At 49.4% G+C, this 13,981-nt stretch overlaps 1 protein-coding gene across 1 annotated transcript; it reads left to right on the forward strand.

The window, feature by feature from the left end:
• Positions 1 to 2,847: 2,847 nt before the first annotated feature.
• Positions 2,848 to 13,372, forward strand: LOC119933298 (corticosteroid-binding globulin-like). The gene is made up of 5 exons (XM_038752748.1): positions 2,848 to 3,007; positions 7,206 to 7,842; positions 9,262 to 9,532; positions 10,461 to 10,605; positions 12,854 to 13,372. Exons 2-5 carry the CDS (start codon positions 7,227 to 7,229, stop codon positions 13,043 to 13,045), a joined length of 1,224 nt encoding a protein of 407 aa, XP_038608676.1. The 5' UTR covers positions 2,848 to 3,007; positions 7,206 to 7,226; the 3' UTR covers positions 13,046 to 13,372.
• Positions 13,373 to 13,981: the final 609 nt, after the last annotated feature.

The following is a 13,981-nucleotide window of genomic DNA, read 5'->3' on the forward strand; positions in this document are numbered from 1 at the left end:
TCAGTGTTGTCATGTGGAAGAGAGAGCTGAGTTTTAGGGTTTAAGGAACGGATCCAGTTAAACAATTTCCTCCACCTCTCTCCCTGCCTGAGGCTGAGCCTGAGAGCTATAGGTCTGGAGGCTGACTTTTTATGAAGCAACAGTTACGCAGCTTCAGTGGGGAGAGTAGAGACCCCTAAAGTGCAGGGCCTAGGGAAATTACTTCATCAAGTCCCAAGCCCTTAAGCTCTATCAGGTTTTCCAAACTTTTGATTCCCTCTTGAAGTCCCCAGTACTTCTCCGCCTAGCACATGACGACTTGCCAATTACTTTGTTGGCAAAGTTAATGCTCTCAAGAGAGAATGTCCCAAAGAATATCACCTCCTCTCCACTCCTGGAATTCCCTTTCTCCTATTTCTAAAGAGGAGGATTCCTGCCTATTCTCTATTCTCTTGATCTGCATTACTAACCCTGTCTCTGCTCACCTCCTAAAAACTACTTGCTCCTATTCTTCTCCCCTCCCTCACTGTTGTCTTCAATCCCTCACTCTGCTGGCTCCTTCTTTTCAGCCTTCAAAGATGTTGTGGTCTCACCCATGTTTGAAAAGCCCTTTATAGATCTCACAAACTCTCCAATTATTGCCACATTCACCTGCTCCTAATCCTCATCCAGGCTTTTAGAATGAGTCTTTACACTCACTGCTTTCACTTCCTCTTCAACAAATCTCTTCTTGAGCTACTACATTTGGATTTTTACCCTTTTCTGAGACCATCAGTGACCTTCTCATAGCCAAATTCAATCGGCTCTATTAGCATGGCATACTGTTTAGAACACAGGCCTAGGAGTCAGAAGGTCATGGGTTCTGATCCCTGTTCTGCCACTTATCTGCTGTGAGGTCTTGGGCAAGTCACTTTACCTCTTTGTGCCTCAGTTACCTCATCTGTAAAATGGAGATTAAGGCTGTGAGCCCCATGTGGGACAGGCACTGTGTCCAACCTGACTTGCTTGTATCCACCCCAGCACTTATTACAATGCCTAGCACATAGTAAGAACTTAACAAATACCACAATTACTACTATTATTATTATAATTATTATTACTCCATTCTAATCCTCCTCAGCCTCTCAGCTGCCTTTGACACTGTTGACCACCCCCTCTTTCTGGCAACATTATCTACCTTTGGCTTCACTGACATTGTCCTCACCTGGTTCTCCTCATCTCTCTGTCCATTCATACATAGTCACTCCTCCTGTGCCTCCCACCCCCTAACTGAGGGCGTCCCTCAAGGTTCAATCTGGATCCTCTTTTATTCTCCATATACATGGACTCCCTTGGAGAACTCATTTGCTCCCATGGCTTCAGTTACTGCCTCTATGCGGATGATACTCAAATCTACATCTCCAGCCCTGAGCTCTCTTCCTCTCTGCAGTCTCACATTTCCTCCTGCCTTCAAGACTTATCTATTTGGATGTCCAAACTTGAAATGTCCAAAACAAAACTCCTTATCTTAACACCCAAACCCTATCCTCCCCTTCACATTCCCATCACTATAGATGGTACCACCATCCTTCCTGTCTCACAAGCCCATAATCTTGGTGTTATCCCTAACTCCTCTCTTTCATTAAACCCCCATATTCAATCCATCACTAAATCCTGTCAGTTCTACTTCCACAACATTGCTAAAATCCACCCTGTCTTCTTCATCTAAACTCCTACCATGTTAATCCAAGCACTTATCTTCTCCCGCCATGATCGTTCTCTCAGGCTCCTTGCTGTGTTCTCTGCCTTCTGTCTCTACCCATTCCAGTCCATACTTCTCTCTGCTGCCCAGATCATTTTTCTGCAAAAAACACTCAGGACATGTTTCCCCACTCCTCAACAAACTCCAGTGGTTGCCCATCCACCTCTTTATCAAATAAAAACTCCTCACAACTGGCTTCAAAACCCACAATCATCTTGCCCCCTTCTACCTCATCCCACTACTCTCCTACTACATCCCAGCCCGCACACTTCACTCTTCTAATACTAACCTTATCACTGTATCTCGATCTCATCTATCTCATCTCTGACAACTTTTCCACATCCTGCCTCTGGCCTGGAATGCCCTCCCTCCTCAAATCCGACAGACAATTACTCTCTCCACATTCAAAGCCTCATTGAAGGCACATCTCCTCCAAGAGTCCTTCCCTAATTAAACACTCCTTTCCTTTTCTCCCACTCTCCTGTGTCACCCTGACTTTCTCCCTTCATTCATCTCCCCTCCAAGCCCCACAGTACTTATGCACATATCCACATTTTATTTATTAATAATGTCTGTCTTCCCCTCTAGACTGTAAGTTCATTCTGGGCAGAGATTGTGTCTATTTATTGTTATATTGTACTTTCCCAAGCACTTAGTATAGTGCTCTGCACACAGTAAGCACTCAATAAATACAATTAAATGAAATCATATTTATTGAGTGCTTACTGCATGCAGGGTGTACTGGGTAGTGTGTTGTGACCCTCATGACTCATCTGCCTCCAGGCATATAGTCCATTATCTGGCCCACCACGCTAGGGGTCCTTGCCATACTCCAACTGAGAAACACCTATTGTCGTGGTGGTCTCTTTCCCTGCTGCCCACATCCAGGGGAATGCATCTCTCGAATCACGTGCCCAGTCTCCCTGAGCACATCTGGGATCCTCTGCCCTAGGGTCCCAATGGGGTCTCTGATGACATCCCCAGGCCTTGGCAGTGGCAACCTTGAATCCTCCAACTTTTGGTCTGGCAGTTCCCGGGCGTCTGTCGATTCCACATACCGCTAGTTAATATTTACAGGGAAGTCCACTGCCTTCACAAGATAGTGGGATAAACAGATAAAGGATTGCTGCCAGCACTTGGAACACAGAGGGATCCACCTCTCAACCCGTGAGTCCAGCTCTTCGCCACCAAAGGCTGAAGTTGCCTCCAACCCGTCAGGCCCCACCCTACGACGTGTCCGAGCCCCAGAGTGGGTGAGTTTGGTACAAGGTGCCCCAGTCTGGTAAGGTAAGTTTGGTCTTGAGGGAGAGGAGGGGTGACAGGTTTGTTGCCGGGAATGTTCTCAGCCGTGCCTTGGCATGTCCACCTTTCTGAAGACAATGACTGGTTGACAGGATGCCAAGGCCTCTGTGATTTCTGCAGCCCCTGTCTTTGGGGCCCTTTGGATCTATTCCCACCTTTGTTCTTACCTGGATTTGCCCTCTCCCATCTTTTTCATTTATTCAATCGTATTTATTGAGCACACACTGTATGCAGAGCACTATACTAAGTGCTTGGAAAGTAGAATTTGGCAACAGAGACAATTCATTCATTCATTCATTCAATCGTATTTATTGAGCACTTACTGTGTGCAGAGCACTGTACTAAGCGCTCGGGAAGTACAAATTGGCAACATATAGAGGCAGTCCCTACCCAACAGCAGGCTCAGGGAGCAAGTCAGGGCAATGCAGAAGGGAAAGGGAAAAGAAGAAAGGAAGTTATGGGTCTGGGAATCACAAGAAACCAGGCTCTAATCCCGGTTCCAACAGTTGTCTGCTGTGTGACCTTGGGCAAGTCACTTAACTTATCTGTGCCTCAGTTACCTCATCTACAAAAAGGGGTTTAAGACTGTGAGCCTCCTGTGGCACATGGACTTTGTCCAACCTGATTAACTTTTATCTACCCCAGTACTTAGTACAATCCCTGGTACATAACAAGCACTTAAATACTTTTTTTTTTTAAAAAAAAGAGGGGTTACCCTAATTTATTGAGTGCCTACCACGTGCAGCACTTTGGGAATGCAATAGTGATACATCATCGAAATGCCCTCTTACCTTTCTCCTCCTCCTCCTTTTCTTTCTGTTTCTTTTTATTCCCTCTTTTTTTCTCCTGCTCCTTTAATTGCTAGACTTAATTTCTTGCAACCCTCCCTCTATTTGGGGGTTACAAAAAAGAGTCAATTTTGTAAATAAATACTACTGCATGAAACCATGAGAAGCAAAACCAACCACAATAAAAAGGTAACTGCCCCACTGAATCCAAACTTAGAACCATATTCAAAATCAGAAAAGGTTAAAATACTTTTTTCTATACAAGTTCACATTTATAATGGGCAAATGCAAAGTCAAAACATCTTACATATGTAAAATTTAAAAACTCCTTCGATATGAAAGCTTACTATATATAAAAGCTTACTATATGCAGAGAACTATATTAAGCACTTGGGAGAGTAAAACATATTGTACTCTCCCAAGTGTTTAGTACAGAGCTCTGCACACAGCAAGTGCTCAATAAATATGACTGACTGACATACATTACCAGGCCATAGAGATCACACAATATTATGGACAATCCCTACTCAATAACGGGATCACAGTCTAGAAGGGGGGGAGACAGACAACAAAACAAAACAAGTAGACAGGCATCAATAGCATCGAAATAAATAAATAGAATTATAGATATATATTCATCATTAATTAAATAGAATAAATATGTACATGTATACACAAGTGCTGTGGGGCAGAGAAGGGAGTAAAGAAGAGGGAGGGAGTAGGGACAATGGGTAGGGGAGGAGGAGCAGAGGAAAAAGGGGGCTCAGTCTGGGAAGGTCTCCTGGAGGAGGTGAGCTTTCAGTAGGGCTTTGAAGAGGGGAAGTGAGCTAGTTTGGTGGGTGTGAGGAGGGAGAGCATTCCAGGCCAGATGTAGGACCTGGGCCAGGGGTCGACAGTGGGACAGGTGAGAACGAGGCACAGTGAAGAGGTTAGCAGCAGAGGATTGAAGTGTGCAGGCTGGGCTGTAGAAGGAGAGAAGGGAAGTGAGGTAGGAGGGGGCAAGGTGACGGAGAGCTTTTAAGCCTATAGTGAGGAGTTTTTGTTTCATATGAAACTTGATAGGCAACCACTGGAGATTTCTCCCACGTTCATGGTCCACTGGGCAAGACAGCTGCCCCAGATGCCTAAGCGCCTGGTGGCAGGAGTGAGGTGGCCCAGCCCAGCACTCAGGGAGGACCCCCATCACTCCTATGCTGGGGGATCTCTGGTAGGTCACCCAACCCCATGGAGCCCGGCAACCTCATCTGTCGAATGGCCATGAGATACCCACATGCTGAGTGTGGGTGGGAGGAGCTGGAGTGGCTTGGCTCAGAGGGGCAGCCAGTGGTGCTACCAACCCCTACTTGAGTCTCTCTTCTCTGACAGATATGAGTCCTTTCCTCCTCTCATCCCAGCGTGGAGACTCTGGGGAGGACAAAGGGAGTGAGGGCAATAATAATAATAATAATAATAATAATAATAATAATAATAATAATGGCATTTGTCGAGTGCTTCCTATGTGCAAAGCACTGTTCTAAGCACTGGGGGGATACAAGGTGATCAGGTTGTCCCACGTGGGGCTCACAGTCATAATCCCTATTTTACAGATGAGGTAACTGAGGCTCAGAGAAGTTAAGTGACTTGCCCAAGGTCACACAGCAGACATGTGGCAGAGTCGGGATTAGAACCCATGACCTCTGACTCCAAAGCCCATGCTCTTTCCACTGAGCCATGCTGCTTCTCTGCAATACATATGCAATATGCAATACATATGAGTCTTTTAGACTGTGAGCCCTTTTAGACTGTGAGCCCACTGTTGGGTAGGGACCGTCTCTATATGTTGCCAACTTGTACTTCCCAAGCACTTAGTACAGTGCTCTGCACACAGTAAGCGCTCAATAAATACAATTGATGATGATGATGATATGAGAAGGAGGGGTATCTCCCCAGGTGATGGTACTGAGGCTTGTCCTCCCCATAAATGAATTTCATCAGGAAGTTATTCTGGGGTGGTGGGGGGAGGATGAGGGGTGGAAGTCTGATGGACTTCAGTGCCTCCTCTGCAAACGTCTCCCCAACCATCACCTGCCCAGATGATCACTAGGTTTTAGAAAGATATTGTTTTCCAAGTCCAACACCAGAATGTAGATCTTGGAAAGGTGCCTCCTGACTCTTCCTCCCCATCACCCCCGGTGAATCTGGATAGTCATATCTTCCCAGCCCTGAGGATCTCCCCGGGGGTTTTTCTCCTCATGGTCAGACACCCGACTTAACAGTGATGACCACCGTAGACCAGGAGGGTTTTCCAAAAGCCTGATGGGGAAACGATCCCTCCGATGACAATCTGTGCCAAGATTTTCCCCTCAAATGCACTTAGCTGAACCAGACCTGGAGATCTTTGAGGATGGGTCTGCAGACTGGACTGCCCATATCACTGGAACACAGTCTGACCCCTGAGAGGTTTCTGGGGATCCCCCTTGGGGATGAGCCCACAGCACTCCCTCTAGGCTCTAACCGCCTCTCCAGCTGAGGCTTCTGTCCTGTGAAGCTGGAACACCACTTCCCACATTGAAACTCACCTCCTCCCCAACCACCCAGCGAAAGTCCAATCTATCGGATGGGCTGATAGATGCTTCTGGCATGCGTTGAGGCTGAGTCCCAGGGAGGGGCAGCCAGCAGCAGATAGAGACAATGGTTTGCCTTTCACAGGGAGCGGTGGTCTTCTGGAGAGATTCACAGAGAGCCGAGGACCCCCTCGCATGTCCTGGGATGATGCGGCATCTCAGAAAGGTTTCTGAATGCCCCCTTCCCTACTCCCAGAAACAGGAACCCCAGGCATGCTCCCCTGCACCCCTCTGGACTGTCACCTCTTCATGGGTGGGGTTCAGGTCTGCCCAATTCTATTGCACTTAGTACTCAGGCACTTGGTTTAGGGCTTGCCAGGTGAGCCTGTCGATCAGTAGGCTGGAGATGTCGGCAGTCAGTTGGCCTTGCAGTAGCTGAGCCTTGAGGGGAACGGCTGGGATGATTAGACTGTGATCCCACTGTTGGGTAGGGACTGTCTCTATATGTTGCCAATTTGTACTTCCCAAGCTCTTAGTACAGTGCTCTGCACATAGTAAGCGCTCAATAAATACGATTGATGTTGATGATCGCCAAGTTCAGCTTCTGCCACTTCTCAGAAGTCTGGGATGCCCAACCCTCATCCATGCCACTCCCCCAGTCCAGAACTCATTCTCCTTGACTTACAGACCCCCAGGCAGCTCTGGGATCCCTTCAGTTCATGTCATTGGTAGAGGTTCCGGGTTTGTCATGGGACTGTTGAGCCCCAGTGGAAAAGGGACCCTTCAGAAGCTGAACGGAGACTCTCAGCTGGTCTCACCCCCTGACCTCTACCTTGGTCCCCTCTGTTGCAGACCTTCCCACCGAGGAGGAAGATGTGGCGTTCTCTCTGCCAGAGCCTCCTGGCAGTCATCTTCTTTGGAGTCGTCATCAGTGACCTCCCAGTCAACCCCACTGACAGCCCACACTCAGGCTCCTCTCCCTGGGAAGTCCGGGACCTGGCAGTTTCCAACGCACACTTCGCACTCAGCTTCTTCAAGCAGCTGAAGGCCCTGGAGCCAGGAAAGAATGTCCTTGTCTCTCCGGTATCCATCTCGATTGCTTTTGCCCTGCTGTCACTGGGGGCCAGAAACACCACCCTCGCTCAAATCCTGGAAGGGTTCAGGTTCAATGCTACAGAGGGCTGGGCCAAGGCCATCCACGATGGGTTCTGTCACCTCGGGCTCCAGGTCAAAGCCTCCAATACCACCCTGGACTTGGGGAGCGCCCTGTTTGTTGACAAGAATGTCAAGGTCCTTGAGTCGTTTCTGACAGATGCCGCGAAGTATTATGAAGCGGAAGCATTCCCTGTCAACTTCGGAGACCTGGAAGGGGTCAGGAAGCAGATCAATGAACATGTAGCAAATCAGACTCATGGGAATATCCCTGAACTGTTTCAGCAGCTCAACGAGGATGCCGTTATGATCTCTGTCAGCTACATTTACTTTCAAGGTGAGACCCCTCAGTTCAAAAGTCTAGGGGGCCCACAGTCAGTCACGGGTCCCTGGCTACACTCCTACCATGGCCCCATCTGGGAAGTTGCCTGAGGGGGTCCCATCTAGTGGGGAGGGGAATGTTGAGAGTGAGATGCAGGGATTCAGGCTTCTGTCCCTCATGGGTGTGAGGTCCACTTTTGCCCTTAGACTGGTGGAAAGCAAACAGATCTCTCCATTTTCTTGGGCCTCAGTCCTATGCAAGCCATCTGGGGCAGTGGTGGTCAATTCATACCGGGGAGGCAGACACCCACACGGACCGCCTCCCACCTCCGACATCTGAGGTGTTTGCAGGGGGGGGGGGGGGCTTGTTCAACCTCCAGGACCAGGTCCAGCTGCATGTGAGATTCTCACGGCCTGTTTCATCCATTCACCGATCAGGATCCACACCTTCCACGGCCCCTCTCTGTGAATCCAGAGTCACATGTGGAAGAGATCAAGGATCTTCCAGCAGATGGGATCAGGGGAAAAAAGTGGGCACCAGAGGATCAGTCTACTGATTCTGGCCAGTGCTAGATGGTGTGGGATTTTGGTTGGGGTTGCCGTCCCTCCATACCTTACTTGGCCAAGCAAATAGTGTGGCTTAGTGGAAAGAGTGTTGGTTTGGGAGTCAGAGGTCATGGGTTCTAATCTCAGCTCCATCACTTCACAGATGTGTGACTTTGGGCAAGTCACTTTCCTTCTCTGTGCCTCAGTTACCTCATCTGTAGAATGGGGATTAATCAATCAATCATATTTATTGAGTGCTTACTGTGTGCAGAGCACTGTACTAAGCACTTGGGAAGTACAAGTTGGCAACATAAGACTGTGAGCCCCACGTGGGACAATCTGATAACTTTGTATCTATCCCAGCACTTAGAACAGTGCTTGGAGCATAGTAAGCGCTTAATAAATATCATGATCATTATTACTATTATTATTTTTATACCTGGCAAATCTGGTTGAGGACAATCCAATGGGCCTGATCGATCGAGGCCTGTGTGCAATTCCTCCAATAAATCTCGGGCCTGAGTTCCCCTGGGCAGGCCTATACTGCAGAGGGGAGGAATTTTTTTTTGGCGTGAGACTGAACGGGGGTTTTGAACAGCTGGGGGTCCGGAGTGAAACCAGGTGGTCCTGCCATTCCAGATTCCATGGGTTATGGGTCCGGCCTCTCATTCTTGGGGCCCAGTTCCTGTCCACAGGTCACGGTGGTCACGGTGGTCTCTGGCCCCCTGGAGTCCAGGGAAGAGAAATGAAGGAATAAAGGGATCATCCTCCACAGCCCCAAACTTAGGTTTCCAGATGCACATCCCCGCCGCAGTCCGTGGTGAATCTAGGGGTCATTAACTTTCCGGGTTGCCTCCCAACCACTCTCTCTCTGTCTCCACATCCAAAGGGGAATGGCTCAAACCCTTTGATATAGCACATACCACTGAAGACACGTTTTACGTCCGAGAGAACTTGACTGTGAAGGTCCCGATGATGTTCCGATCTGCCACCTACAAGCACCTGTTTGATGACCAACTCCCCTGCGTCGTCTTGCAACTGAAATACAAGGGGAATGTCACTGCCTGGTTTATCCTCCCCGATGAAGGGAAGATGGAGGAGGTAGAGGCAGGCCTGAGTAGGGACACCTTAAAGAGATGGTCAACTTCCTTTGATGAAAGGTAACTTCCCTCCTTTCCTGGGTCTGTGCACCACACTGACCGGATGGGCAGAGTGGAGTTGAGGTGCTGGATGAGTCAGAAGTGCCCCGTGAGTGAATCTCTCCCCTCCGCCATGCTTGTGGAGACCTGGTCCTGTCTCCTCATGGCAGCACTGTCTCGTGCCATAGGACAAGCTCCTCCTCCACTGCTGTTGAGCCAAGGGCTGGATTCAGGGAGTCGAGCCCCTAGGGCAGTGGTGGCACCACACCAATGCCCACATGGTCTCTCAGAGGGGAGTGGGGTCGGAGGCCAACCTGGCAGTCTGAGGGAATTCTGCCAAGCCACTGGACTAGGAAGGGATGGGCATGGGGTGGAGAGGGAGGGGTGTGTTCCCCCATCCATCCCCAGGCATATGAAGACATTCAACTCTGGGACCAAGAGGCTCGTTGGGCTGGGGTGGCTTCCGCAATTTCCCAGCACCACACACTTTCAGTGAACCACAGTTGTGTGTCTGCTTGAGATGGCTTTAGAGGGGCAGACCCAAGAGCAATCTGCTTTGCTTTGAAACCACCAAAACAAAACAAACCAGATTCCTAGAGCATGCTACCCTTCACAGTGCTCTCCGGGTCAGGATGCCATGGCCAGGAGGGTTGTCCAAGCTGAGAGAAATTTGAGGTGTGGTGGCTCTCATGATATCCAAGTCCAGAAACCACACAGGGCCCCGGGAACAGTCCTGGAAGCCTGTGATTGAATGAATGAATGAGATCTCACCCTCTCAGGGCGATGGCTGTCCTGAATAAAATTTGGTGAGAGGCCTAGATCTCAGCAGGTGATTCCCATTCCTCTGAGGACCCGAGGGAGCCCAGCTTTCACCACTCTGGGGCAGACAGAGACCAAAGGTCAAATCATCTCCAGCCTTCTTTCTCAAAGTTGATTTCTTTCTGAGCAGCCAACTAGATGTGTACCTGCCCAAGTTTTCCATCTCGGGTACCTACGACCTCCGTCCCGTGCTGAATAAGATGGGTGTCCGGGACCTGTTTAGTGATCGGGCAGACCTGTCTGGCCTCTCTGAGGAAAAGCTGATGTTATCCAAGGTGAGTCTGGGCTGTCCCGAGGCCCCTCTGTGAGAGGCATCCAGAGGGAATGAAGCTTGATGGGGTGCCCTCTCCCCGAGGTCCTGTGACCACACCCTAGAGTGCAACATTGTTTTGGAAAAATTCCCCCAGGGTTTCTCCTTTCAGCTGGGTCCCGTCCTGGTGTGAGAGGCAGAAGCATCACTCTCTCCCAGACACACCTGACAATGGGAGTTGGTGCATCAACCCTCTCCAGGGCTTTGGGGGACTTCTGAGGAATTGACTGGAGATGCCCGGAGAGACACCACTCAGAGTCAAGTTGTACTCAGGGCCAAACTTTAACTCCCTGGCTCCACCCACCCCTCCCTCCCAGTTAAATTTGGAGTCCAATAATAGATTTGGGCTTCCAGTATCCAAAAGGATACAGACCCCTTCAGACCAGGGCACCTTATAGCATAATGGCCGGATGACGTGGTCCAGATAATAATAATAATAATTTTGGTATTTGTTAAGCACTTACTATGTGCCAAACACTGTTATAAGCGCTGGGTAGATACGAGGTAATCACGTTGTCCCACACAGGGCTCACAGTCTTAATCCCCATTTTCCAGATGAGGTAACTGAGGCCCAGAGAAGTTAAGTGACTTGCTCAAAGTCACACAGCTGATAGTGGCAGAGCCAGGATTAGAATCCATGACCTCTGACTCCCAAGCCAGGGCTCTTTCCACCGAGCCATGCTGCTTCTCTGACAGATGCAACTGACAGATAGACTCTAGTTTATCTCTCGGTCATAGCTGATCCGTCAGGTCTGAATGGATCTGGGGTGAATTGTTCCGAGTGCTTCTCTACACACTTGTGTTTTCCACCCAATGGGACAGACTTTCAGAGCTCTGGAGGGATCGTCATTCTATGGGTTCTAGTATCCTTCTGATGAGTAGACTTGAAAGAGCAGGCCACTGACAGCCGGCTGTCCTAGATCTTCTGGCAGGGGTCCTTCCATGGATCCCACCTCAGAACAGGTCACCAGTTCACAGGGCCCAGGCCTGTGGAATTCCAAAAGCAGATTCCCACAACAAAATTCCCCTGGGCAACCCAAGTGAGTTGCTGACTCAATCAAAGTCCAATGCCTTTCCCCATCATTCCTCCATTTATATGTCCAAATAAATTGATGGTATTGATTGAGGGCTTAGTGTGTACAGAGCACTGGACTGAATGCTTGGCAAAGTATGAGAATATGGATAAAAGAGCCATGGGATGGGGGTGACTATCCAACTCCCCTATCAGGCATTAAAATAAATTAGTCTCCCACTACAGACTGTAAGCTCCCTGTGAAGAGGGATCATGTCAAGAGTTGTGACAGAATGATACTACCAAGTCCTCGAAGGGAATGCAGCTAGGCACGTAGACTATAATGAGAGGAGGGTAGATGGGGGAAATGAGGGATGGCCTCTGGAGGAGCTGTGATTTTAGGAGGGCTTTGAAGAGGTGGAGAGTGGCTGTCTGTTGGACAAGAATGAGAAGGAAGTTCCTGGCCTGAGGGAGGATGCGAGTGGATGAGATAGAGGTATGACGAGTAAGTTGGTGTCAGAGGAGTGGAGCAGGCGGGCTGGGTTGTGGGAGAGCAGAATGGTGAGGTAAGAGGGAAGTCAACTGAATGAGACCTTTCAAGCTCTCAGATGGTGAGAAACTTCTGTTTGATGCAGAAATGAATGGGCAAGCATCAGACATTCTCAAGGACTGGAGAGATATGGACTGAACATTTTTTTTTTTTTCAGAAAAATGAATTGGGCAACAGAATGATGTAGGGACTGGAAAGGGCAGAGATGGGAGGTGGGAGACAAGATGCAGTGGTCTGGGTGAGAAATGATGAGTGCTCAGACCAGTGTGGAAGCAGTGTGGATGGAGAGGAAAGGGTAGACTCTAGAGAAGTTGTGGAGGTAGAACTGAAGAGATCTAGTGACAGATCCAATGTGTGGGTTGAATGAGAGATTAGTTGGAAGTGCACCACCTCCCGAATAAGGCCACGTGCCGTGTACCAACCCAAGACTCGAGGGGGAGTGGTGGGCTGGGGCTGTGTTGACTCTCATCCCCCCGTGAAGAACATTCGTCCTGGGATGGGGTGAGAGCAGCTCTCAGAAGCGAGTGGTGGTCATCCATCCCTTCTGAGGCATGCATACCCCCTTGTGCCTCAGTGGGGGAATTCAATAGCGCGTTGAGCCCAGAAAAGCTCCTCCTTTCCCAAAACTATCCACCTGTTTGGTCCCCATAGGTCGTCCACAAGGCTGTCCTGCATGTTGATGAGAAGGGCACCGAGGCCGCGGGCGCCACGGGAATGGAGATGGTGCCGGTGATGTTGCCTCCTAGCATGACATTCAACAGGCCCTTCTACATCTTCATATTTGAAGACATCACGTGGAGCACCCTTTTCCTGGGAAAAATTCTGAACCCCACTGAAGTGTGACCAGGGACATGAACGCCGATGGAACCGTCCCAACCCCAGGGTTTTCTGGAGTTGAAAGAGGGTCCCTCTGCCAGAATGCGTTCCACTGTATGGGGCACAATCATTCAAGCCAAACAGTCATTTTGGTCCCTTAGGTTTCTCACATATGGGAGGGAGGGAAGGAGGTGTGGGACATGGGCCAGATTTCAATCAGAATTAAAAAAAGCAGAAGGAAAACAAAATCTCATCGGATTCACCCATTCACATACTGTCAGTGGTTGACTTTCAACACCAAGGGAAGGGAGATCTTGTCCAGACCATTAAGAATGAGGAAAATCTGTGCCGTGAGACGTGTCATTTTGGGTGATGCACAAAACGACTGCCAAGGGCTTGGTTTTCTATCTGGCATCTCATAGAGATGAGAGAGATGTTCAGTGGCATCGGGCAGAATGAGAGAGGTCATCGACTTCCACCCACAGGATGCTGCCAGGCAGGGGAGGGAGGTGCCGGAGGCCAAAGCCCAGGCAATGCCAATCCAAGGGCTAGAAAAACCCACTGGACAGGAAAAGGGTGAAAATTGGCACAAAACCAAAACTGTGGTACTGTGGGCCTGAGAGTAGACCTGGGTCCTTTGGGGTCCACCCGTGGGGCTCACCTCTTCTAGCCCTAAGAAGCCCTCTCCCTATGGGCCCTCCCTTGGGTTAGAACCCATGAAAAGATCTGGCATGGTGATGGGGAGAAGGATGGTGGGAGAGAGAGAACCTGCAGGGAATGAAAGTAACAGCCATCAGTTCTTCCACATCATTCTCCCCGGAGAAAATATGCCAGATCATTCAAAGATGCCAGGCTGGATGGAGCAGGGAGACAGATGGGGAAGGAAAAATATTCCCATGGGTGCTGGTCAACAGAAAACAGAACCAAGGCATGCACCTCCCTGACCCCAATGAAGGGAGATGG

This window comes from Tachyglossus aculeatus, chromosome 1 (assembly GCF_015852505.1).
Source record: "Tachyglossus aculeatus isolate mTacAcu1 chromosome 1, mTacAcu1.pri, whole genome shotgun sequence".
NCBI classification, from domain to species: Eukaryota; Metazoa; Chordata; class Mammalia; order Monotremata; family Tachyglossidae; genus Tachyglossus; species Tachyglossus aculeatus.